Raw genomic sequence first — 27,707 nt, forward strand, 5'->3', positions numbered from 1 at the left:
AGAAACGCTAAGGCCGTGACATATGGCTTAAAAAAATTGCCATGGGTAGGACACTTTTGGGTACGCCAAGGGGTTCGTGTAGTAAAGCCCCAGTGTCTTCGCTCTTACCATTTCCTTCTCCGCGAGATATGTGAAGCTTTGCAGCGAAGCTTCTCCCCCTCTCTCTCTCTCCCTCTCTCTCTCTCTCTCTCTCTCTCTCTCTCTCCCCCTTTCCCTTCTTCTCCCATCTCTCCCTCTCTCTCGATTCCATTTCCCTTTCGATCGGATCGATCCGCGCTCCGCGATCTCCTCCGATTCGACCCATCGATCTACGATCGCTGTGATTTGATTTTGATTTTTCAGGGTTTCTCCACGAGCATTTTGCTGCTGTTCGATCGCGCTCGACGAGCTCCCTGCTCATCTGATCATGGAGATACTGAGCTCCGGGAGACTCGGCGCCGCCGACCTGGCGCGCTTGGAGGTGACGTGCCGGATCTTCGGGGGCGGCCATGGGGTCTCCTTCTTCTCCGCCTTCCCCAGCAGGTTCCGCACCATGGCGGAGCTCGCCGCTTCCCACCTCTGCGAGCGGCACGCGGTGTTCGCGCCGCTGCCGCCGAACCCCCGGAGGGATCTCCTCGAGCGGTGCGGCTGGAATTGGAAGAAGGTTCTCAGATTCCTGCAATCTGTCGAGCAGTCGTCCGGCACCGTCGAGACATCAGCAGGCAATGTATTATACTTCTCGATTCGTCAAAAAGTCCTCTTTTTTACGGCTAATTATGTGGTCTATTACTGTTTTATTACATTTTGGTTGATTCTGAATCGTGGCATCTTAATTATTGTTGGCTCAAATGAACCCAAAAACCCTGCCCGTTGGTGATGAGAAATGGTTTCAGTCCCTCCCCCACAGAGTGTCCTATGGTCTGTTGATATATTGGCAAACCATGTGGTAACTTGGACTTTGCTCCATGAACCTATCAAAGCTCTTGTTAAGTATGCCAACACATTAATAACCCTTAATAGTTGTGTCCTGGCCTTTTTTTTGATAAAAAAAGAAAATGTTCCACGAATGGTCCCCTACAATTGTTAATTTGTTGCCGAAGCCATATGGCTTCCCGGAATACGTGCGTGAATTAATTAAAACGCCTCCACGTTATATATGACAGCAATTCATAACGGCAGTATTTTGGGGAGACTACTCTTCTCTGATAACCGAAAACAGTACCGTTTAAGTATTTTCTTTTGATAGTGTATGATAAGAAAAGTTAAAAACTCCATGCTCACACTCTAGTGGTTTGCTACTATTACTCAGAACCATCTCCCTTCACGAAACGTATATTATATGCTAACAATGCTGTAAGAACGTCTGTTTAATTATTGGTATTGATTTTGCCGTTAGAAGTGCACATTTCTTTCTCTGACCCTCCATCTGAATGCAAATTGGACCCAGGAATGACATTTTTTATGGTACAACATTGCTTTTGAAATAAACTATTCGCTTGTTAAGTAAAATTTCACACTGCAAATTTATATCTCCAGTTTATGTGTACATTCCAGACAGCTAATCTTTTCCATGGGTATGCTTTCTGACTTGAATATGTTAAGGTATCTTTGGTTACGCTGCACAAATGTGAAAGTATTGAACTGAAAATGTGTCTTTGTTTGAAGGACGATTAAGATGTTCATGAAATCATCGAAACTTCATTGTGGTCTTCTTAAGTTTATCCCTTAGAAGAAAGTAGTAGAGATCTCAAGTTATTGTCTCTTTACTAAATACTAATTAGATATTTCATTCTAGCTTTTTTACTGGGTTGCAGCTCTTGCAAGAAAATTGAAGAGCTCCTGAGGTATCTTATAAATCCCTAAAGGAATTTTCTTCCACCCACTCAGCTGTTTTCCTAGATACATTATTAGATTTCTCAGATAAATATAAAAAGCCTTCTTGATTCATTGGGATCTGAAATTTCGTTTAAGGATATGATTAAGTTGTACTTGCTGATCTACGATTTCTAAAGCTTTCAAATTCACTTTCTTAATTTATGTTACAGTTAATGATTAGTTATGATTTTCAGTTCATAGGCTTCGGTTATTACTTCTGTCATTCTATTCATTCTGAAATTAGTTTATAAAATTGCATGAGTTGAAGAAATGAAAGTGAAAGGTTTAACAAAGTTACAAACATGGTGCTCTGCGGTCATATCATTGCATTCGAGATTTTCTAAATTGAATGGCTTTCACATCTTGCTTTTTGTATCAAATTTAAACAATGAACTGAACAAGGAAACTTATATGAGAACATCCAAAATATCTTTCCTTGTTTATGCGTATGGAAACAAAAATGAACATTTTCTTTCTTTGTGATTTTCTTCCCTTGAAAAATATTCCACATCGACCTGTTGCTTAATGTTTTATTTTATGTGTACAGATGCAAGTCGCCACAGGAAGATATCATACACTCTTGATTCATGACTCTTCAGTCTATTCATGCGGATCCAGCTTATGTGGAGTGCTAGGTCATGGTCAAGATACAACACAGTGCGTGGCATTTAGCCGTGTTAACTTTCCATCCCTTTCTCGCGTGATCCACATTTCTGCTTCTCACAATCACGCAGCATTTATTATGCAGTCTGGAGAGGTATAATTAATCTTTGTACATTGTTGAGATTTAATTGACACTTGCGGTTTACATGTATGGATATTCCGTTTTGTACTGATATTGCTATTTGGTCCATGAACTTTTTCACTTAAAACATTTTAGTCCCTGAAATTTTTATCATTTCATTCTGGGAAAAAACCAAACAGAACACGTCATTTGTAGAAAATGACCTTCTAACCCTGTTTTGCATTATACTGAAAATAAGAATGTCATTTTAGAGAAGTTGGGTAAAATGGTTATTTGCAAGGCAAGGTTGGATACTTTGATGCTAAGGCATGCTATTGTAATATGTGAGAAAGTTTAACTAAAGTGTAAACTGAGAAGTTCAGGGACTAAATCTCAATACTAGCCCATACAATCCTAATCTATTTGATTATTTGATTATTTGATTATTTGATGATAAATAGTTTTCTTCTTTTTAGCTGTTCACTTGCGGTGATTATTCTTCATTCTGCTGTGGTCATGGGGAAGTTGGGCGCACCATATTCAGGCCCACTCGTGTTGAAGCACTGAAGGGCATTGCCTGCAAGCAGGTTGGTATATGCTTAATTTTTCTTTCTACTTAGTGCCAACCAACTGTAACAAACAATTTAACTTTGCTTTGTACTTCGTTATCGCTAAAATTGAAATGTCGAAGTGTCAAACAATTCTTGTACTACTAAGAAGGCTTATATATGCACTTATTTTTGTTTACTACTACACTAATCATAGTGCAGAATAGTTCTTATGTCGCATTTCTGAATGTTGCTAACCTGATACTGTTGTACAGTTATAACTAGGACTCTTATTCAGTGAATTCCTTTTTTTTTCCTTATTTGAAAGTGTCAAAACGAAACTTAACATCTGACTTATTCTTCTAAAGTTTATTTTAAACGAAAAAAGGTACGATCCGTAACTAAATTATAATGCTTTTTGAAAATGGGTGAATGGATAAAAATTTGGATTTTACCATCTAACTCTTCAGTTTAATTTCAAAAGTTTTTGTCAGTTACTGTCAGAAGTTAACAATTTTATAAAAAATGTTGGAGAATATTCTCTCAAGTAATGGCAGAAAAGTTACAAATACTGTTTAACGTAAAAGTGCTTCTATTAAACATACTGTAAGTCTAATAGTAAAACTAAACTTTTATAGTTCAAATGCACTATAGTTTAGATCTGCCAGTCTTACCTTCTTTATATTGATTACTGCATTAAGTACTCAATTTGTTACTTTTCTATCATATCTGAACAAATTTATTCCTTCTTTATTTGCAGGTTGCTACTGGCTTAAGTTTTACTGTAATCCTCACTACGGAAGGTCAAGTATACACATGCGGAAGTAACACTCATGGCCAACTTGGCCATGGGGACACAGTGGATCGGCCTACTCCTAGGCTTGTTGAACTATTCAAAGACCTGGGCCATGTGGCACAGGTGGCAGCTGGTGCAAGCTATACCTTTGCTGTAACAGACGATGGGACCGTTTATTCTTTCGGCTCTTGCACCAACTTTTGCCTTGGACACGGAGATCAGCACGATGAGCTCCTTCCGCGTGCTATTCAATCATTTAAGAGGAGGAACATTCATGTGGTTCGTGTGTCGGCTGGTGATGAGCATGCTGTAGCTCTTGATTCCAGTGGATATGTAAGTTTTATTTAGGCTTTCATGCATGTATAAAATGTGAATTTTCATATATGCCCTTTCTACTTTATCTCTTTCATATTTAGCCTTGTGCTTACAGATGTGCCTGTCAAAAAATTTTGAAATGCAAAACCAATTCCTGCTTGAATTGAAGGACTTCCCTACTTAAGTTATTATTTTGTAAAAGTATGATCATTTGTTCTTTTCCAGACTTATACATGGGGTAGAGGCTATTGTGGAGCCCTTGGTCATGGCGACGAGAATGACAAAACTAGCCCAGAAATGATAGCCAGCCTAAAAGGCCAAGTTGGTGTTCAGGTTTGTAAAGATATTTATATATGTGATTACTTTCAGCTCTTGGAATTGTGATGAATTTATGAAGCTGGATAAGAAAATCAGAAATTGCATAACTGATCAGTTAATGACATAAGTTTTAAGACGCTTCACTATGGTTGAAATGTGTGTTCTGAATGTGTTATGATGGCATATGAATTGAATATAAATCATCAAATTTGTAAAGCTGGAACTAGAATAATAAATAGCCATTGTTTATGCCAAATGCTGACTCTACAGAGGGTTTGGTTGTATGCATCTAAATTGGTGCCAATGCTTATAAGTACTGCAGTTTATGTTAGTAGTATACCTAAATTACTAAAACGATTCATGGAAGTGCAGGAAATGACAATGTCTTGTGCTGCTTGGGCTGTCATTTGCTCTTCCTTACCATCAGTAGGATAGCAAACATCCTACCACATATTCATTGCCAGTTAGGGAAAGTGGTTTCAAAATTTCGAATTGTTTAAACTGAAAATATTTACATGTCCTTGCAACTCCCTTTTGCTAACACTTCTGCTTTTGTTTCGCAAAATTTTAAAGTACCGAATATGTTCTACTAAACACATGTAACCACATACCCGTATTGCTTCTTAGAGTTTCTGTTTGAATAACATATCTCATGATAGTTTCCTTTCTCCGAAGACAAGGGAGGGGATTGCCGTCCCAAAACCCAGAAAAAATCCCTCACAGATATCCTACCACCCCCGCTCCCCAAATTATAAAATCTACATTTTACCCCGTGACCTATGATGCAACATGTAGCATATTTGTCGCAACATGTTTAGGGGGATTCCTGTAGCTTTCTTTTTTGTCCCGAAAGTTTTTAATTTCCAGAGACAGCAGAATCCACAAATTATATGCTGTCACTTTGTTATATGTTTCTGATTTTTCTCAATGTGGGCAGGTATGTGCAAGGAAGAGAAAAACCTTTGTTCTCACCGATGAGGGCTTGGTGTATGCTTTTGGGTGGATGGGCTTTGGAAGTCTAGGGTTCTCTGATCGTGGAAGTTCGGACAAAGTCATGAAACCGCGGGCGCTCGACAGCCTACGCTCTCACCATGTGTCCCAGATCAGCACCGGACTGTACCACACCGTTGCTGTAACCAATAGGGGCCTTGTTTTCGGCTTCGGGGACAACGAGAGAGCCCAGCTAGGGCACGAGCAGATAAGAGGGTGCTTAAAACCGACGGAAATTATGGTTCAGGGGAAGGTAGATGATATGGCCATTGCAGCACCAAGTGGGTGATTGTTTAGGACACCTTCTATTTAGAATAATTTCGGTAAGAGGCTTTTACATATATACCCCTACAAGATCAACTATTTGCAAATTACCCCTTTAAAAGTTTGGATTTCATGTATACCCCTCAAAATGTGGATTCTTACCAAAAAATAACCTTAAGCTGGGGAGTCATCGAATTCATAGGAGAAGTTGGTTTTATATTAGAACAAATATTTCAAAGAGGGGCATTTCTTTAAGCACAAGGGCATGACTGTAAGAAATTAGATTTTGAGAGAAATCTAGGCACATTCAGATTTTACAGGGGTACATGAGTAAATAGACGATTTTAAAAGGGGTTATATATGTAGATTTCTCTTTGGTAAGAAGTGTGAATTTGCTTAGGTTTCTTAAGTTAAATGTGATTAATCAAGTTGCAGGGCTTCTATTGAAATTTAGGTGCATTGTAATTTTTGTGGATTGATAAGTTTATTTATATATCGTGATGTGTTGAAAAATTTGAATAAGACTCAGAGTAATTATTATTTTGTATAAATTAATTGTCTGTGAGGTTTTCTCAACTTCTTCTGAATTGTGTTTTCGAGTGAAGAAAATTAATATTTTGGGTTAATTCATGTTATTACTCGACTGATTCATGTTTGAGATTTACATTTCAAAAGTTCGAGGAAATATTTGACATTTACATTCAATGTTACTAGTTAATTTACGTACTTGAAATTGTGGAGAGTTCTAAACATTAAGCTGAAGAATTGAAGGATTTTTTCTATGTTGCATTTTTATCTGTGATTATGAAATTTGCTATAAAATGATCAGTTCATCTTTTTTGTCTTTTTGTACTTGATATATATGGTTAAAAAGATCATTTTAATAGAGTACTACTGTAAGTAGTGGTGTTTTGATTGCTAGGGAGGAACTGCATATGTGAAGAGTTAAAAGTGTTTGTGCTGTTGGGGTATCAATTGCACAACTAGTTTGTGAACTTTTGGCCAAGTTTTTATTCTGATTCTTAAACTTACAAGTTCAATCTTATAAACTTTAAAATATTTCTAATAATGAGTTTCTTCTTAATTTCTATCTTTATCTATTATCAAAGGAAAATTTGTCTAATTCCTATGCATTTCTTGGTTCATGCATCATGCACCTCTCATACCTATTAACTTGTAACTTGTTTTAATACTTTGGAGTTTAGACTCTTTAGCCAAAATTTGAAAGATATATGAGAGACTAATAAAAGTTTAAACTTCAAGGAGCAAATGAAACTTTGACAAAGAATTTTCTATTTTTTGAGAAAGATATTATGCTATCCCTTTTTCTTTTTTTTTTTTATAAAAACACAAACTTAATTAAAAATATAAAGTAACTCAATTTTAAATTTATAATTTGGCTAAATTACAGAAAATCTCTTATAAATATCTATTTTTTCACCTTTTCTCTCTAACTTTCAAAAATCTACATTTTACCTGGGTTCTTGCCCTTAGCCCCTCTCCGGTTCTATCTCTACTCCATCCCTTTTATAATTAATTCCGAAAATATTTTTTAAAATAACAAAAATATATTAAAAAATTATATATATAATTTTTATATATGAAATAAGAATAATTTGATCATTTTGTTCTTTTCAACCTTCATTAATATCGTATTCTTCTGAAAATATTTTTAAAATTTTTAAGAGGGTAAAATATAAATTTTTAAAAATAATAAAAAAATAAATTATTTATAAATTTTTTTTAATATAATTTAGCCTTATAATTTTGAGTATTAATTATTGAGTCTCTTGTTACTTGCGCCAGTAACTTTTGACACAAGCTGAGGAATCAATTTACCCCTGTTAACTCTGGTTTGTTCACACTAGCCGTTTCACAACTCGTCCGTTTCCCAGTTCCCACCCGTCCCAGGGGAAACGACGCTCCCGTCGACATTTCACCCACCCAGACACACACCCGATTCCCACAAACTATACAAGAAACGCGTTTCCCCGTCCCCTTCCCTAGAAAATTTGCGGTCAAACCAAACCTCCCTCCCCCCCTGTCCTCATTACAACACCGCCTCATTTCTCCTCCCCCCCNGGCGGCGGCGGCGGCGGAGCAGCGGCAGCAACGACTTCCGCGCAACACGACGGGTACGGAGGCTACGACGCCTTCTCCTCCTTCGCCCCCGCCGCCGAGGACGACGACGACGACGCTGCCGCCTCCATGGAGCCAGGCGGAGGCTTCCGCGGCGACGGCGTGCATGGCGGCGGAGGATCCATGCCGACGTCTCCCGAGGGCTATGGCTTCGGATCCGGCCCGATCCATGGATACGGATCCCCGGCGCCGTCCCCGTTTGGGACGATGGCGGATTCGAACGGGAGAGGCTACGGGGAGGAGGAGGAGGATGAGGAGGAGAACGGGCGGATCTTCGCGTCGGATGGGCCGATCCTCCCGGATCTGGATCAGATGCAGCGCGAGGAGGGTTTCGTCCTCAGGGAATGGCGCCGGTGAGAAACCCTTTGTCCGACCCCTTCTAGATCAGATCATCTAATCGATCTTAATGATACTTATACAGTTCTGTTGTATTTCTCTACTCGAATGTATTCGATCTGTGGTTGATTTGTAGATCTCCTCTAGTTTCTCTCGCGAATTATTGTTAAGATTTGTGCGGATGCGTAGGTTAGCGATCATTCCATTCGTTTCAACCGATCTTCTCCTTGCAATATATATTATTCATAGTAGCAAAATGGTAGGATCAGGGTAAGCTGTGTTAAATAGCATGTTAAGATGTCCAAATAAGTTCACAGGGGATAACTTGTCTTCTACTGAGATTTTCTTCTGTCATTGCAATTTTAAATTTACACGTTTGTTTTTAGTGTCGTAGCAGTCATGGTTTCTCAGCATAATGCATTTCACCTGCATTGTAATTTATCTTAGGTAGAAATGTATAAAACTTACATGAATTAACCATTTTGATTTAACTATCCAACCTTTCAAAATTTTGATTTTAGTACCCAACCTTCCAATTTGTTTGATTTGACTGTTTGATGGCACTTCGGATACAAAATTTAAGCTAATTGCTTTAATGAATTTATAGTTGCATGAACTGGGTAAAGTATACTAACCAAATTCGTAAAAATAACTGGCAAATTCAAATTTGGAAGTTAAAAAGTCACTAACTAGCTCAAATAAAAAAAGAAAAGATTAGCTAGTAAAATCAAATTTTTTTATAGATTAGGTAGTTAGATCAAAATGGGTGATAGTTGCAGTAAGTTTTATACGTTTTTACCTTTATCTTATTCTGTGATAGTGACTCGAGGTTGCATATATATATATATATATATATATATACACGATAGTGTATTGCCCTTGAGTAAACAAGATAGATGTGCCAAGAAAGATGTTTATATATTAACACTTGGTGGGGACAAGATGTTCAATAGTGAAATGACTCCTGTATACGCATGCATCTACTTGTCTACCGACATTGTTTGTGGCAAATATTTTTTCCATTTCAATTACAATGCAGCTGTTATCATGTTAAGTCTAGATATGACATTTTGGATGGGTTTGGATGTATTTTCACTTCCTCTGATTCAGCATCATCTATGTGCAGACTTTGCTATAGCATATTTTGAAACGATTTCCTAACTTCAAGTTTTGATTCACTACCCAAACTTATAGTATTTCTAAGTATCTCTTAGAAGTTAACATCATTATTAACTTTTTTGGCGGAATACTGTAAGTTTGTAGAATATTTTGTTTCTTAATGAAATAATTTTATAGGATCTTTGATGGAAACCATCATATTCTAATAAAACTTATTAGGTTATTTGAAATCATGATAAGTGATAAGCTACGATTGAAACTATTTCCGGGCCCTTCGAGAACGTGCTATACTTAAAAGTAATCTCTATACTTCTTTACCTTTGTTTCTTTATCTTCTGCTGTTGAAGTTAGTGGAATACCTAACTTTGTTTATGGGAATTAAGGATGAAAAAGAAATATATATATATGTGTGTATATATATATTTTTATATATATAGAAAGAGGGAGAGTGTTGGAACTATGTTATTTTTTAAAGTACGGAGGCATTCGTACTTCCAAGTTATTTTCGATGATGGGACATCCGATTCGGCGATCGGCTCCATTAGATATGATTTACAATGTTGGAACTATATAGAAACTAAATTTCATAATATTTTGGCTTCATTTGCCTAGTGAACGAGTAGCTTCAAAATGAACGGTTGAAAACAAAAATAAAAAAAAAACAGTGAGAAAAGATAAATTTCAAATCAAACATATTGATCTGGCTCTTGATGGTAAGCAAAATTTTGTAGTAAAATTTTATCTAATTTGAATTGTTCTACACTGTTGAACTTACAAACATACCACATCAGCCATTAAAAATAGTCACATTTGAAACCCTTTGATCACTTGGCAAATTGATGTCGAAGAGTTATGAAATTTAGAGTTCTAATAGCGTAGATTATGCCTAACGGAGCCGATCGTCGAATTGTATGTCTCATCATTGAAAACAACTTGAAAGTACGGAAACTTTCGTGCTTTCGAAAGCACGAGCATTTATATATATGCCATAATGAAAAAGAAAAGGTTTTGTAAAAGCAAGTACTTGCTGCATTTAATTCTTTCCTTTAACTAATCACATGTTCTTCTTCTTGATTGTCGGTGGATCATTTTAAAGAATGGACTGGTAAATTTATTTGAAGAGTAGTTAGTTTATACAGTATCTATATGAATAGTTAGTTTATTTGTTTGTATACCTATGTTCATCATTTTCAGTCTAGCATTAGTACATTTTAAACAATGGAACCAGTTCATGTACTTTTCCCTTCTATTTGATTTTCTAAGGATTTGACAGAAGAAGACAGTAATTAAGCAGAAGCCTCTATTTTGTTTTTTTCCTTCTCTTGTGCTTTTTTTCAACCTTTAACACGTGGTGTCAATGGGTATTTAGTTGATGCTAAATACCATGAGCAAATGAGGATATCAATTGGCTATATAGTCAAGTTCAACAAGGTATTAAACAATCTTGGATGTTTTGCACATACTCCATATAATGGGAGTTCCAATTCTTGGATTCAAACCAAACTAAGAATTAAGTCACACAATATAGCAAGCCATATTGAGTTGATTTTTCCCAGTTAAGCTCCATCTTGCAAGTCTCTTTGCATTTTCAATACAAGACATTTTCAACTTCGGCGATTTTGGCTTATCTATAGTTGCCTGGGCTTTCTGTGACTATAGTAAACTTGTGCATAGCGAATCACTTTAATTATAAACACGAAAAACTACCTATGAACATTTGTATTCATCAAACCTCGTTGTTGTTTAAATTTAGTTTTCTCTTCCCATAATAAAATAACTTCTCTCTCCTCATTTTGCAGCCAAAATGCTATCCAACTGGAAGAGAAGGAGAGAAAAGAGAGAGAGCGTCGCAATGAAATCATCGCCGAAGCTGATGAATACAAGAGAGCCTTCTATGAGAAGCGGAAGCTGAACTGTGAGACTAATAAGACCAACAACAGAGAAAGAGAGAAGGTAAGAACTCGTTGAATATTTTTGGCCTCCCAAACTATTCTCTTTCGTTTGGTAGTTTTCTATCAACTTTTCGTTCCCCTTTTGCCCAACTTTTTGAACAAACTTTACCCAGGAAGCTGAGGGGCAGGCATTTGCCAAACGTGAAATCGAGAGCTTTCGATCTAATAAAGAATTTGAATAAGCTTTTAGGCTCAAAAAGCCCGACTCTAATGTGATTCTTCTGCTTCTGTTAGAAAACTAGTTCGGCAAAAACTTATCAACACCACCTGAACTATACTGCATTTTGAAATAGATACCCTAACTTTAAAAGTTCTATTGCTAGTTACCTATCCTTCACCTAAGCACAGTAGTAGTTCAGGTAGTGTCCATACATTTTATTCATCTCAATAAAATGTTGGCTGTAGTTCGAGCAACTTTGCTTTTACAACCCTCTCACCTAAGCAATTGTTTTCGTCCTTATTACTTCCCCAGCTGTTCCTGGCCAACCAAGAGAAGTTCCATGCAAACGCCGATAAGCAATACTGGAAAGCCATCGCCGAGCTCGTCCCTCATGAAGTGCCAAGCATCGAGAAGAGGAGGGGGAAAAAGGAGCAGGAGAAGAAGCCATCTGTTGTCGTAATCCAGGGGCCGAAGCCCGGGAAGCTGACCGACCTATCAAGAATGCGCCAGGTTTTGGTGAAGCTCAAGCACACTCCGCCCCCCCACATGAAACCCCCTCCACCCCCGGCTCCTGCTCCTGCCCCAGCCAAGGACGCCAAAGATGGTAAAAAACCAGCTTCTCCTGCTGCCAAAGAAGCTGCAGCTAATGGAAAAGCCACTTCCCCTAAGGGAGAAGCTGCTGCCGCCGCCCCAGAAGCTACTGCCGCCGCCGCCCCGGCTGTAGAAGCGCAGGAAGAAGCCAAGGCTCCGGAGCCACCTGCTACTAACTGATTTCACGGCATTCTGAATCCTTTTACCTTCTAATTTGTCGCGGAGAATAAATCTTTCCTAGTGCTCTTCGGTCAGCGCTTATTCCGATTCACTATTCATCTTTTCCTTCCTTTCAGAGTATCATATATTTATGTGATCTCCCATTTTTGTAATTGTTGTTGTTGTTGTTGTTCTTTTTTGCTTTCTCTGTCGGACATATTGTTTTGTTGAACCACATTTAATTGGTTTCCTTACAAACTTTTGCTATTTCGGAAGCATTTCGCTCTTGTTCTCTTTTGGATGCATGAATATCTTTTTAAATATAGTTTTTTTAGTTCACTTAAAAATTTTGTAACATTTGGCAAACGAGTATTGTTATCGAATATTTAAAATAGTATATATTTTAGTTGACTTCTAAAATTATTTTTTTATAAAATAAAATAAATTAGTTTATAGGTAATAATACATGATATATTATTAAATTAATTTAATAGTAGATTCTAAAGTACATACTTGATACTTGTAAGTTTTTTTTGCTCATAGATTTACTTATTTGATCATTTTTTATTTGTTAGATCGTATTACTCGACTAATTATCTGCTGAACTTCAGGGAATTGGGCTGAAAATTTAAAAGCACTAATAATTTGATACTTTTTGTACTTTTAAAAATGTACAAGGTCAATTCTTAATACTTAATAGTATATGAAAAGATTCGTTTTTGAAAACATTGTTCTTACCGACCGTTTCTAGAGTAAATGGCAAAGAGTTTGGTGGTTGATATCTGAGGTCCCAAGTTCGAATTCTAGTTAATTCACATCTCCAGCTAAATTTATTTCTGGATTCACATTTTTAGCTAAGTTTTTTTCTAAATGAAGTAAACAAAACAGGTAGGATGCTACCTATCTCGCTCTCGGAAAAAAAAAAAAAAGAAAAAAAAAAAGAAAAAAAGAAGAAGAAGAGAAAACATTGCTCTTATAAAAACGCAACGGCAGACAGGCCGTCGCAGAATTGCATTGTGTCGCCGTCAAGTGTCGTTTGAATGTCAGCCGTCGCTCCTTGGCGGGCCCCCACTCTTCCCTCCTCCGAACCAAGGTGCAGACTGTACACTAATTAGCGCGGGGCAAAACCACCACCACCACCACCAAAAATAAATAAAAAAATAAATAAAAAAAAAATAAAAAGAAAAGCGAGTCGGGAAAAGATCGGGCCATCTGATGGCGGAGCGGGACGGGATCGGCGGAGGTGCTCGAGCATATCGGTGACGGTGAGAATAAGCAACCGCGGCCCCACCGTCACCTCCCTCCTCGTCCCCGACGCCCAAGGTCGACTCTAACCCCACACACCAACACCTTCTACTCCTACTACTCCTACTACTACTACTACTGTTACTACTAAAATCTTATTGCAATTTTTTCTACCCATTTGTTTCTCCTTTTCTCTGAATCCAAACGGAGTGTTGAAGCTTTTGATTTTGGTGCCCAAGTTTTGAATTTGCTCGATTCCGGCCATTTAATGATTCTCCTGGTACAAAATTTTAGACTCACGGCTTATTCTTAATGAATTTATACTCCTATGAATCAAATGACACATTCAAATTTTAAAGCATGAAGTGGTCAAAATAGAGGTTTTTAGTGCAATAGTCTTCTTCTAAAATTTTATTCTAAAAACAAATCTGTTTAATTTTTATTTATAAATATGGTCCTATAAAAGCGGTGAATGGTTCACCACTTTTAAAAGCGGTGAACCATTTACCGCTTTCTTTCTTTTTCCCACTTTTTTCTACATTTCTACGATGGTAAAAGCGGCGAATGGTTCACCGTTTTTATTTTTTTTCTACTCCTAAATAGGAGTTATGAATGCGGTGAATCATTCACCACATTTAGAGGTCTACTTTATAATTATTTTTTTTAAAAAACTATTTTTACAATTATAAAAATCAATAGGATTATTTATAAAAAAAAATTCGGTCGAAATGTGACATCTCAATACTCCTACGTCGGATAATGTGAGAGAGTCTGATCGGTTTATAAGCAATGAATACACTGTTAATAATAACTGGGCTTAAATATTTTCGGCCGGTGGTTTGAGCCCAACTAGTTATTATCGCTGGCGGTTGGGTCGTTACAAAAATAGGTAATATTTCGGATAAGTTTTACATTTTTTTTTTTTCCTTTTTTCTTAAAAAAAATGAGAAAGGTAGCATGCTATATGTTTTTTTATTTTTTATTTTTAGAAATTAACATATTTAGAAATGTTAAGCAACTAGATTTTGACCTTTGAACCTCGGATACCAACCATCGGGCTCTTTGCCAACAAGTTATTACCTCCACCCTGTATACAATGCATCACATTTCTTAAAATTGGATTATAGATCCCTTAAAACAAAAACTAATCTATTAGATGTGTGCTTTACGACATTCTAAATGGTTATCTACCGAAAATTATAAACTTTGAACATGTATTGTTGAATCCAGCAATTCTTCGTTTTGTTGTAATATATCGATAGTGTGGTGCATGAGATGTTTGGATACAGAGAGGCTGCAGGAAATAATTTGTTTGTTGTCGGTGGCATTGCCGCCACTCGATTCCATTTCCTTTCGTTTCCTTTCTACAGTAATAAAATTTGGTTTTTTTTTTCTTTCTTTCCCTAATAATTTGCTGGAAATCTCACAGATGTGGTTCTTGGATTCGATTCCATGGAGCCGTACATTGTATGTTCTTTCTTAATATTTCCGCACCCCTGATGATTACATTTGCGTAGATTAGTTCGCCGTCGATGGTTCATCACTTTGATCCCACTTGTTACTGTTCCTCAAATGGGGTTTAGAAGCTGTTGGCAATATGTTGCTGTTAAAAATTGATATACGAATCTGATACATTTCTGTTCATATCTTACTGGTAACGAAGGCATGGAACTTCGCTGAATTCTAGGGCATTTTGAGACGAGTTACTTAATTTTGAATATTCTTTACTTTACCGTCCAATATGCTTAAGTATATTTTTATCAATATTTTTTTTTTCCCTTTTTGACAGAAATTGTTTGTTATTTGATGAAATATTTTCTGATTTCTCTAATGCAAACCTTTTAATCCTATCAGAATTTGATAAAACTTTTCGAGGAATTTTCTGAAATAATATGCACTATAGTTCTACATTTTTAGCTATGTTATTTCATGGATGAATCTGAAATACCCAGATCAAGAAGAACCTAAACACCCAATACATCCATGCTTTTTTTTTCCGTCCTTTTGTAATAAACTACGCAACGAGGAAAGCTAAAATTCACTATGCGAGTATATATGTCATGGTGTAAATATGGGTACTCTTTTAACTTTTTGGGTAAAATATTCATTAGTACCCGAACTTTCTGAGAAATTGTAATTTGTCCCGAGCTCTTTCGCCTAATTATATTAGACGTTAAACTTGCCTAATATTTTGTAGTATCATATCTTGGTGCTTTTTCCATCGAAAATCGTCAACATATGCGAGGAATTTTGCATATACAGTAGTAATCAACACAGAGAGATTTTGGATCGATGCCTAACAAACTGAGGGATGTCGGTGCAAGACTTAGCGACCATATTGCAACCTGATGATAAATAATCTTTTTTTCTTTTCTTTTTTTTGTTTTCTGCCTCTCTTCAGAAAGGCGCTGCAACTTACTTTGGCTGTGTTGTCGGGCGAGTTGCCAATAGAATTAGGAATGGAAAGAATACTCATTGCCCATCAACAAGCCACCTAACAGTCTTCATGGTAAGATCCTCTATTTTCTTTCAGAACAAGAATGAAATTAATGTGATGTGATGTGCAAGTTCGGGTCCAACGTTGGAGTCGAGGAGAAACAACTATTTAAAAGCTTCATCTCTATCATGCATTTGCTTTTCTTGCTAATGATTGCTTGGTATGTTATACTGTTATACTGATCTTGCTCATTATTTCTCAATGGCAGTTGTGCAGTTTTGATACATTAAAATCGTGAAAAAAAAATCTTCGGATGAACTTGTTTATGTCGTGGATAGCTTCTCTATTGGAATATGTGCTGCTTCTCTCAGGTTATACTCGAAAAGGAATTAATTGCTTTTAGAATATTTGAGTATTACTCCTAGGTGTCATCTTACGATTTGAGCAGGAGATTAGGGATCGAGAATCTTGCAGTAATCATCTTATATAAGAGGCGTAATTAGCTGTTTTAAGAATGAGAAATTGGTATGAAGAGATATCACGCGTCCATTGGGTTGTTGATCAAATATCACATGCATCAAAACAGCTTGTGACAGGCTATGTAGCTTCTTGCTTTATATTTGTCAAGTCAAAGCGTAAATTTTTGTTTATTCCTAGAGATCTTCTTAATCTACCTACATTAGGAACGATCTGTGAATAGCTTTTATCGAAATTGGTTGTAATGTAAATCGAAACTTACCTAAGTGAAGCTTTTAGTCACTAAAGATTTTGATAGATCTTGTTCTGCACTAGGTGTGCAGTCAGTCTTTTGCACTGATTTTTGGGCTGGTTTCTGGTGAGTCTGAACCAAAAGGACTGAACAGCGAAAAAATAGTGGTTTTAACACTGGCTGAGAAGTTCTAATGTTATCCGTGTGAAGTAATTGTGTTTCCTTTGTTTTAGAGTATAATTTAGAGCATGCATGATTTTCACTTTTTTCTTTCCCTTGAACTCAGATTTCTTTCGGCATCTGTTCTTTCATTAATTATAATCTGCAATGGCCACCTTATTTGGTGCTTATGTCTTCTTCTATCCTTTCGCAATACGCTTATTCACTGAAGCACTGATTGTGTTGTCAATGAGCTGAACATAAGCAAGTAGGGGGCCAGCTCGAGATCGGCTCGAAATTATTAGAAGCCAGCTCGTGTTCGGCTCGAGTTTGTGACGAGCTAGAAAGGCCTAGCTCGTGATCAGATTGCAATTTAACGAGCTAGCTTATGTTCGGCTCGCTAGCTCGACACTAGGTTGAGCTAGTTCGTATATAGCTCGAATTGTTCACAACTCGAATTTAAATCTCAGATTTGATTAATTTAAAAAATTATAATTTTTTTGCATGAAAAATTTAGTCTAACGTTAGATTACAATTTGCAGATATTAGCAGAAATCAAAATCCAACCTATAAACAAATCAACTTGTGGACAAACTAACCTACATAAGTATAAAGTATATGTATTTGAGCTACAGCGAGCCGAACAACTGCGAGCTAACCCAAGCTTATGTTTGGCTCATTAATATATCTAGCTGGAAAATCCAGGTTGTGTTCGGCTCGTTTATCAAATGAACGATTCGAGCTCGAGCCCATTTCGAACTGAATACGAGCTGGCTCACGAATAGCGAACTGAATTACTGGCGCTATTTCTAAGCATGAAACAAATGTTTTTGACTGGGCTTTTATTTATTTAGTTTTTATGCTGTAGGTTATCCTGGTGATGTTAGTGTTAGTGCTACTTACTCTCTGCCTTCTGCCACATCCCTGAAACTCGACATGGAAGCCGTTCCCGAGAATAAGGCCACTGCACACTTACTGGAACTTAGCCGGCCACAACTCCGGGAACATTCTCGAGCACTCCATCCAGATATGGGGCCGGCACATAACCCCCGTCGACGAATACACCGTCCCTACCGGTGAAATCATCCCCGTCGAAGGCACCCCGTTCGACTGCACCAGCGACAGAAAGATAGGAAGCAGAATTCATGAAGTCCAGGCCCTGGCAGTGGGTACGACCACAACTACGTGCTCGAACTGCGGCAAGGAGGGGATGTCCAGGTTGAGACATGCGGGGAAGCTGAGGGACCCTTCAAGCTCGCGGGTTCTGAACTAATGGACGAACGCGCCTGGCCTGCAGTTCGACACTGGGAACTACGTGAATGGCGTCACGGTTTACACCGAGCATGCAGGGGTGTGCTTCGAGACTCAGGGTGTTTCCGAATGCCGTCAATCAGCCTAACTTCCCCTCTGTTGTTGTTCAGCCTGGTGAGGAGCACAAGCACACCATGCTGTTTGAGTTCACAGTGGAGTGATGTAACTGATGTTGCTTTTGTTTGTTCAAGCTGTTGGAATCTTACTGATGCTTCAGTGGGACTCAGAAATGTTACTGAATGTTTTGAGTGGGTGGGTAATAAATCACTACCCGGTTTTGGAGCCTTATTTTGCGGGTCAAATTGTATGGAGAACCCTCAACTAGAGGCCATTTTCAAAACAACCTCTAAAAATTTAATGGCTTTATTATTTATATTTATGAATAAATTATCTGTTATTTTTATTTTATTTGATAAAAAAATAATTAAATTTATTAAATTTGTTAAAAATTATAGATGATCTCTCAGATCCATATAATTAGGAGTTAAATGTACGAGGCGATTTCAGAATATGCTATAGTTGAGGGGTCTCCGTACATTTTTGACCTTTTCGGTTTCCCAATTCCTACCTGCAATTTTTTTTTTTTTCCCGGTTTAGTATTTGTTCGCGGCATTTGCCGGTTTGGTTCGTTGATTCGACCCGGTTCATTTCCAGGTCCCAGGGGAGGGGAGTGAACCGTGAACCCGGTCGTCAAACCGCATCCTCAATTACAGCTCAATAACGCGTTCGGATCCGCGAGTCCTCTCTCCTCCTCCTCCTCCGACGACCTTCGCAATCCAATTGCGGGAAACGCAGCAGCGCGAGCGACCGCGGCGCCGAATCGCGGCCCCCCCACCGCACCTACTCTCTCGGTTTTTCCTCTCTTTCTAGGGTTTCTCTCGGAGAACGCTCTCATCGTCTCAGCTCTCTATGCCCAACCCCTTCTTCTCCTTCCGAGAAGAGCGATCGAAGGAGGGGACGAGGTTAGGGCTATGAAGGGGCGGTCGCAGCGGCCCCATCCTCCTCCCACGGCGGCGGCGGCGGCGGAGCCCTCCGACGACTGGGGCGATGGGTCGTGGACGGTGGATTGCTCGTGCGGCGTCACCTTCGACGACGGGGAGGAGATGGTGAGCTGCGACGAGTGCGGCGTGTGGGTGCACACCCGCTGCGCCCGCTTCGTCCGCGGCGACCCCTCCTTCGCCTGCCACAACTGCAAGCCCACCTCCCCCTCCGCCACCGCCGCCGCCGCCGGAGCCGCCGCCGCGGATGGTGGCGGCGACGACAACGAGGAGGAGACCGAGGTGGCGCAGCTCCTCGCCGAGCTCCCCACCAAGACCGCGTTCCGGCGCTGGGGCCAGGTCCCCCGCGAGGACCGCGTCCACGTCCAGGGCCCCGCCCTCGCCCCCGCCCCCGCCCCCGCCCCCGCCCCTGCCCTTGGCGGCGGAGGAGACCATGCTCTCTTCGGCCGCGGCCTATCCTCCGTCTTCACCGCCAACCTGTGGCGGTGCGCCGGCTACGTCCCCAAGAAGTTCGGGTTCCGCTACCGCGAGTTCCCGTGCTGGGACGAGGAGTCCCAGGAGGACGGGGACCGTAACGCGAGCCATAGTGTGGCCGATACGCTCTTCTCCCTCTCGAAGGATGCCGCAGCCCCGCCTTCTTCTGCATCGGAGCGCAATCGGTTGGCCACAAACTGCGGAAAGAAGGAGAGGAGCGCGAACAAGAGGAAGAAGGAGTCGGCGGCGGAAGAAGGGAAGGAATTGCTCGGGAGGAAGAAGGTTAGGAGTAACACAGATAGAGCTTCAGGGGATACCAACAGAAGAGGTGAGGGTATGATTATTCATCTGTATGATTTGTGCCAGTACTTATTGTCTATGCTTCATTATGCTTAATTAGTGCTCCCTCTGTGCTTGTTTTGATATAGCAGGTTCTGTCCCTATTATTGATATGAACAAGTCTGACGCCAGCGAGGGTCGGAATCTGCAGGTTGATAATTCGGTTGTTACCGAAAGGAAGGCCGAGGACAAAAAGGGTGAAACGGATGTTAAGCCCCGATCCCCTGCTCAGCAGGAAGGAACAAATGTTGTTGTTGTTGTTGACATGCATGGAGATTCTCAGACCAATACCCCTTCTGCAGAGGACATGGCTAGCCTGAGGGTAGATCAAAAAGTATCGGCAGAAGTTTCTTTGAAGGTTGAGACAGTCGATGTTGTTGAGTCTGTAAAGGCTGAGGTCTCTGCGGCAGCTAATGTGTTCCGTGGGGAAGGACAGGATGCAGTCATGGAGTCTATCAAAGTAGAGGTATGGTGTTATTTCTAGCATTCGTAGTGAATACCAATGATTGGATCTTTTTGAATTCCTCTGTCTTCTGTTTACATTGTTTGTGTCTTTCTGCGTAAAAACTATCTAAAATTTTGACAGTGCAGGAAAAATTACAATAAAATAAGATGATTAAAGTTTACGTTATTTCGATATGATTTGGAGTTATAGGCTACTGTTATGTAAAGGTTGCTCAACCTGCTCTTGGACTATGACTAACCTCGAGAACTAAGTTTAATAATCTATCGACTAACCCTGCTCTGTAGTGGTCTCCATTTGGAGGTGGTCCTAACGAATCTATTCTTATGGAAATACACCTTGTCCCGAAGGTGTGGGGCTGCATATGCTAGTCCTCTGATAATTTATTGTAGTCGTCGATTATGTATAGCATTATTATTATAAGCTTCTTGTGGCTGTTTCTGGTTCAGTGATTTGCTATTGGAAAATAACAGTGTTGATAGTGAATTTCTTGTGGTTTAGTGGTTTTCCTTGGGCAGATGATGCAGCTCAATTTAGTTAGGTTAGATATGGTACATATTACAAGGTAAAAATATTTTGGTAAACATATTACAAGGTATTGCATCTTTCCTCCATTTAAATAACTAACGTTCTCGGGATTTCAAACTTATTGTTGATTATCAAACATTTAGAAGCTAATTATTACATAGAACAAGTGGCTCTTTTTTTTCTTTCCTGTAAACATTATATGCTTCTTCAACCTTTGGTTTTTCTGAACATGCTTTTTATTGTCTTTTTTCTTCCTTTTTTTTTTTGCAATATAAATATTGAGTTGAGTTTGTCTGTCCTGTTTATCCATCTTTCCACAGAAGTTGCACCCATCTATTGTCATCCTTTAGAAGCTTTATGTCTTAGAGAGTGGGAGTCTCTACTGCACCTTTAAAAATTTAAGTATGGATTTCTGTGCATTGATACGGGGCATGCTGGTGTGCCAATGGCACGGTGTGGCATGTGGCATGGCTCAGGACGGACCCTCTTTTATATGATGGCACTATCGGCATGGGTAGCCCTATGCCTACTGTTCCAGACCATGCTGACTAGCACAGAACATTCTCAGGTCTAATCTATATGCAGTTGAAAGGGTGAATTTGAAAGTCCCTTTCAACATCAAAACTCAAAGACCTTTTCTTCTTCTAGATGGATTTGCACAATCCTTTTTAAATTCCTAGAATTATTTTGTGCACGCCTCCAGGGAGTCATCTTTTCATCATAGATATGAAATTGCACCTGCAAAGATCGATGATAGTGAAGGAGAATGTACTTTTGCTGGAGAATGCTCTTTTTCAATCCGTAGCCAAATTCTTTCCTCGAGTTTCTTTGGTGCATCCATTATATGTTTGTAAACCTCCTACAATTTTCCTATGGCAAACTAGGCTCTCTGGCTTTCTAGTTGTTGATATATCTAGAACCTCACCATTCAGTCTAAGAATATTCTCTAATTTATCTTTCTCGGGACTATGGTTCTTTAGGTGTGATCTGACATAACTCAGCCATTGCCTAGACTTAGTAGGGAGGTAGGATAATGTGTGGATATTGATGCTGATTGGGGAACGTATACTTTCTGATTTTTCTGTCTAATTTGGTCACTCCGTAGATCTATAATTGGGAGCCAGAAAGGCATTATACAGAGAAGAGAATTTAGTGCTTTTGGTGGGATCAGGCTATACCATAGGTGGTAAGTCCTAGGTTTTCTGCATGCTTAAAGCATTTTAGTGAGCCACGCCATGTCAAGTTCTTCCTTTCAGTGTTACCTCAATGGTAGGTCTTGAGAATCAAAATGGCATAATGGGAGTTCTACAGTTTGAACTTCAGGGTGGTAAACAGGAATCAGCCTTTATAATAGATGGGCTATTTTGATCTGAAGCTTTCCCCCTTCAAGATCCCAAGTTGTGCTAGTATTGTTGTTCTTGTATATCCAACTTTCCTTTCCAAATTAGGTTTCCCTGAATTTATGAACTTGAGATTTGTCCACTAATCAGAATGATTTCCTGAAAGTTTGATGAAATTAACGATGAAGGATGGGCTGATCTTGTTTATCAATTGTAAGCATCATTCCTGTATTATCAATGAATTGATTTAGGGGTAATTTGGTTTCCCCAAAATTTAAACCTCATTCCAATGAAATCTCTATGGTTTTTGGAATTTTTTTTTTTTGCAATTACCGAGTAATTTCAAAGGAGTGCAAAAGATTAAATAGAAACATTTTAAAACAATTTGAATATATTGGGATTAAAAAAAAAACTTTGTGCCAAAGTGTATCAGCATGAGCTGTGGTAGCGGCAATATGGTGTGTGTCGCATGCCTGTTACTGCTGTGTTGTATGATGTCCAGTACCTGTTGGCATGGAAGTGCATCATGGAAATAAACCTTAATGATAGTTCGATTAAATCGGCCTTCATGTAGCCTAAGGTCCATAAGTCTGGGTAACACTAGTATGCTGTAATATACTCAAGACACTTCTTAAACGTATCAGATGTTTGACTATAGGTATGTGATGCTTTATCTTACTGACAATTTTAGGCCCTTCATGTTGGGGGTCTGAACAATTGAAGCTGGTGAGACTTTCTATATATTGTTTTGTTTCTCTTGTGTTGAAAACTGTTTTCTCATTTTTCTTCTTCTCTTTCTCTTCCTATCCTTTGTTGTGCGTCTGCTTAACTGGTAATTCTAGCTGTTGTTAGACTACGAATTGTTACTTCCACAAAAATATTTGTTTGTTGTGCATCGTTGAGCTTTAGCTGGTGATTCTAACTGTTGGGTTATTGTTGTTGTTATTTTCATTCTATTTTTTCTCCCTGCATTGTGATGTGCACTGAAAATGACCAACATTTATTTGCTTCCTTAACATCTACTTATGATAACCTTCATGCCCTGAAACAGCCCAAGACTGAGAACCCTTCTGAAGTGAATCAAACTGTAGATTCATGCACGATAAACTCAGAGAGCTTGAAATCAGTGATTAATAGTCTTAGAGGGAGTCAAGATCTCCCAGATGTGCCCTTGCTTCCTGATTCTAATGGTGCTACTTCACTGAATTTAAAACCAGATGAAGTTGAAGCTGATAAGAAGTTGGATCGATCAGATAATTCAGTGCAACATCATCAATCATCATCAGGCCAATTATCTGAGAATCTACAGGATCATGAAAGTGCTGCTTTTGGTTTACCATCTGGCAAGCCCAAATCTCAAGATTCTTCCAGAACTGCAGAACAAGCTGATAATGCGCCTAAACAGGGAGTAGTTGATGCAGATGGAGCACATAAAATTCCCATAGAATTAAGAAGGCATAGCTCAGCATGTCTTGATGAACCTGTAAAAACAGAAGCACTAAGCATCACGAAGGCTTCTTCCGCGTCAGCTGTTACAATCTCAAGATCAGTAAGCTCCATCTCGCTTCCGACAGCTGGAAAGGCTGCTCACTCAACCAAACAACAGCAAGAGAAGCCATCTGTCTCGGCTGAGGAGAGCTTGCAAGAGCATTCGAGGCGACCCGCAAAACACCCGCCAAAAGCATCACAAATGAGCAGAGCTGCTTCTTCTTCTGCCACCAAATCAAGATTGTCAGATCGAACTCCCGGAAATGAGGCGACCTCACAACAGTCTCACATAAAGCCAACAGCATCTTCAGTTTCATACAAGAAAAATGAAAGGGTCCACCAACCATATCCTCAACCATCATCATTGTCAGATGTCATTAATAATTCAATATCTCCTTATCCAACAGCATCTGATTCTACCACTGCATTAAGTGATGAGCAGGTGCAACCAGAGTGGTTCTTTTTCCTTCTTTGAAATGAGTAGTCTATTACAATCTCATGCTTGAGCCTAATCAGTTTATGTCTCACTGTTTGGCAGCTTGCACTACTGCTTCATCAGCAATTGAACAGCTCTCCTAGAGTTCCAAGGGTGCCACGTGCGCGCCAATCGGTTGGTGGCCAGTTTGCCCCTTCAACTGGTGCAAGTGTGTTCTCAAAACGCTCTTCGCAATCTGGAGGAAGGGATCATGCTCCGGTATGCCTGTTACATGTCATAACTTGTCTGCTTAATAGCGGACATTCTAGAGAGTCCATTTTCTCCCCCAGTAGATTGCATTCCTGTTATCAGTAGCTTTAGTTTACTTTGTAGGTTTTTAAGAAGAAGAGCAAGGAAGATGGATCAAGAGATAGCTCTCGCAATTCTCGAGAGTCTGACGATGAGATAAGGAAGTTGGGAAAGGAATCAACTTTCTCGACGGACGGTTCTGTCACATCAATGCAGAAGAGTCTTCTTGGTACCACAGTTGAGGGTGCAACTAACAGTAGTAGTCTCTCGCCCTGTCTTGTGGCCCCTACTGGATTGAATGTTTCATCAGTTAGCAGTTCGCCTAGAGAAAATATCCCAATTGATTATAGTAGTTACAATTCTCGTACTTTGCCAGGTATATTCTCCACTTTGAATGAATGTGCAACACATTATAGATGTTGAGTTGTTTGTCCAGTGCCGTCGGTCTTATATTTGGATTTGCAGGTTTAATAGATGAAATCATGTGTAAGAACAGAAATATAACATACGAGGAACTATGCGATGCTGTTCAGCCGGTATAGATTCCATTTTTAAGAAAATATTTTACGGAAATATTCATCTTCTAGGTATTTTGATGTTGAGTATCATATGATCTGTTACTTGTTATTCTGACTAATTGCAGCATTGGAATGATTTGAGGAAGCCTAATGGGGACCGTTATGCTTATCCAAGTCATCTACATGCTGTCCATGATTGTCTGAGGAACAGGAGCGAGTGGGCGCATTTAATTGATCAAGCCCCAAAGGTAAGCATACATGACGCCATTCACCAAAAGGACAACATTGTTCACAACTCACAATATCGGAAACAAAAGCCACTTGTTTGTTCTCATATGGCCATGTGCTTCCTGTTCCTTTTGAAATCATAACTTGTTTGCCTATCCATTTTCCTCGATATTTTTGAAGTAAATCTAACTTCTCTGATATGCTATCTAAACTGTTTAATACTGATGGCAAGTCCATCTTGTATTATCTCTGAGATTGACTTGTTTTCTGTGGGGACCCCCTCAACTATAAGACCCTCGGACTTTATTTTTTCTCAGTTGACACTCATCAACCTTTGCTCATTTTGATTTGATTCATTTTCTTCAATTGAATCGAGGATACCATAAAGCTTGTTAGTTGTACGCGGAGCTGCAGGTTCTATTTAGCAGTTGCAGCCAACAGCTATTGAAGTCTTTGATTTTCATGGAATCCCCATTTCTACTGATCGATATAATGTCAAATCAAAATAAGCAAAAACTGAGGAGATGTGGATTGAAGATAGCTAAATAAATAAATAATAAACAAAATTTGGGGGGTTCCATTTCAGAATGGTCTATAGTGGAAGGCATTTCTATAGATTTATATCTTTTTTAACAACCATCAAAAAGCTTTATTTTACGTATGGTTCATTTGCTTCAAGAAATCTCAGATTTTGCTGCTTCTTCTTTAACAAAATTTTGTTCCAGACGAACTCAGGTAAGAAGAGACGAGAATTCAGAGGCAAGGGTACAGGTGATGCGGAAGATAAGAGCGGAGGGGAGTCCCACCGTGAAGACTTCCCCAAGGGCAAGCGCAAGGCCCGCAAGCGCCGGCGACTCGAACTAAAAGGCCGGGCCGTGAATATTAAGGATGGCATCGGCAGCAGAAAGAAGAGGCGCATTCACGGGCCAGGCTCGGCCTCCGACAACGATAACGATATCCTCCGCCCTTCTGCTGCTTCGTTGTCTCGTTCGAGCAATGAAGAGGGGAATGAGAAGAACCACTCAAGCGATGGCGAGAGCCAGGAAACCCTCGAAGCTGACACTGCTACTTCTAGTAGTAGCTCTTCTGAATCCGAGTAGTTCAGCTGCTGCGGCAGCTTATGATTTGGATTTTCGATGTGGACCCACTGCTTATAATCGTACCAAACGCTAGCTAGTGACTTTTTAGCAGCAGAAGAAATAGGAAATGCCGAGATTAGCGATGTTGGTGCGGATCGAATTCCAAGGGGTGGTGGGTCTGCGCGTGTAATACTAGTGTATATGCAATCTTTTGTATTGTTTGGTCTTTCATGTTTCTAGGTAGCAGGTAGTTGTAGAATGGCTTGAAGGAAAATAAAAGTATAAAGTGATTTATTTCTTCTTTTTAGCAGAGTTGATAGCAGTGCTCAAATTTCTCCATTCAATTCTTGTGTTGCCAAGCTTACCTTTATTTCGTCTCATCGGCAATTGCGCAAATTGTGGTTTCAGATTGTGTAATATCATCTCAGCTCTTGCTTTCTACACTGCCATGTACACATACAGATGATGGATCCTGCAGTTATGAGCATTTTTTAGTCTGCATCAGATTACTAGTATTTCTGAGGCCAGAAGTAAAGAAAATGGTGAAATTTAGGGTATCTAAATCTGCCAATACCAATAATTGCAACATCTTAAGGTACCAATTGGCCATCTTTATGTTCTCATAAAGAAGCAGAAGATAAGAAAAGCAAATCCCTAAAAAGGAATCCCTTTCTTAGCCGTTTCTTTTACGTACTGCAGCATCCTGCATGACATTGCTAAGAATCCAATAACAGAAATGCCTTTTTCTTCCACCCCAAAAGAAAAAAAAAAGTGAAAAAAAAAGAAAAAGGATAGAAATGACACCTTCAACTTTAATATGTGGGGGTCTCCTTGATTTTGATTTTGATGGATTTGTTTGGTTTCCTTTTTTTGTGGCTCAGTGCCCCCCCTCTCCATGTAACCACTTTTTATGGGTTATCATCAAATTGGGCAGTGCGTGTAACAGTATAGCACGTAAAGGAACAAATCATAGGAACCAAAAAAAATTATGTTGATGATTTTTTAAAAAGAACTATGGATATAAAATTTTAGTTTACTTGTTTTTTAAGGAGTATTAATAATATGAACGACGAGTTTTCTTATCGGTTATGCCTTTTAGAGAATTTCTAGTAGCTTTTTTACTGGGATCGCTCTAATAGATTTTAAGTGATGTTAAAGAAAAAAATTAATAATAATAAGTTAGAGCTCCTGCTTGCTATATTTTTATATCGTTATTAGCGCTTCTTTTTTTTTTTTTCCTGTTAAACATATATCTTATGCCTCTTCTGAGTAGAGGAAGCTGATATATCCAAACATCTATCTATAGCTCTCTTCTGTTAAATAAAAAAAAATTTAAACACCGTTCTTTAACAGCTTAAGCTTTTAGAGTATAACAGTTATTTTACACGGTATCAGAGCAGAA

At 39.1% G+C, this 27,707-nt stretch overlaps 3 protein-coding genes and 1 pseudogene across 4 annotated transcripts; all 4 read left to right on the plus strand.

Annotated features, from left to right (window-relative positions):
- Window positions 380–6,364, plus strand: LOC109715449 (ultraviolet-B receptor UVR8; the record flags this gene model as incomplete). Its single annotated transcript, XM_020240447.1, is given in 6 exon segments — window positions 380–706; window positions 2,402–2,611; window positions 3,055–3,165; window positions 3,887–4,255; window positions 4,463–4,570; window positions 5,493–6,364. Coding segments are annotated over 6 exon segments (1,467 nt in total), but the record flags the coding sequence as incomplete, so codon positions are not given.
- Window positions 7,898–12,543, plus strand: LOC109715852 (clathrin light chain 2-like). Its single transcript, XM_020241063.1, has 4 exons — window positions 7,898–7,910; window positions 8,028–8,301; window positions 11,203–11,356; window positions 11,828–12,543. The coding sequence occupies exons 2-4, from the start codon at window positions 8,072–8,074 to the stop codon at window positions 12,284–12,286; spliced, it is 843 nt and encodes a 280-aa protein (XP_020096652.1). The 5' UTR covers window positions 7,898–7,910; window positions 8,028–8,071; the 3' UTR covers window positions 12,287–12,543.
- On the plus strand, window positions 15,803–18,414 carry LOC109714791 (annotated as a pseudogene).
- Window positions 18,645–26,612, plus strand: LOC109715006 (flocculation protein FLO11). 2 transcript variants are annotated; one of them, XM_020239783.1, is made up of 8 exons: window positions 18,645–19,932; window positions 20,030–20,403; window positions 23,320–24,198; window positions 24,295–24,450; window positions 24,565–24,856; window positions 24,946–25,016; window positions 25,124–25,246; window positions 25,952–26,612. In XM_020239783.1, the coding sequence occupies exons 1-8, from the start codon at window positions 19,098–19,100 to the stop codon at window positions 26,324–26,326; spliced, it is 3,105 nt and encodes a 1,034-aa protein (XP_020095372.1). In that variant the 5' UTR covers window positions 18,645–19,097; the 3' UTR covers window positions 26,327–26,612. The 2 variants fall into 2 exon arrangements, with proteins under 2 accessions (XP_020095372.1, XP_020095373.1); XM_020239784.1 differs by having other exon boundaries at window positions 18,645–19,926.

This window comes from Ananas comosus, linkage group 9 (assembly GCF_001540865.1).
Source record: "Ananas comosus cultivar F153 linkage group 9, ASM154086v1, whole genome shotgun sequence".
Classification (NCBI taxonomy): domain Eukaryota; kingdom Viridiplantae; phylum Streptophyta; class Magnoliopsida; order Poales; family Bromeliaceae; genus Ananas; species Ananas comosus.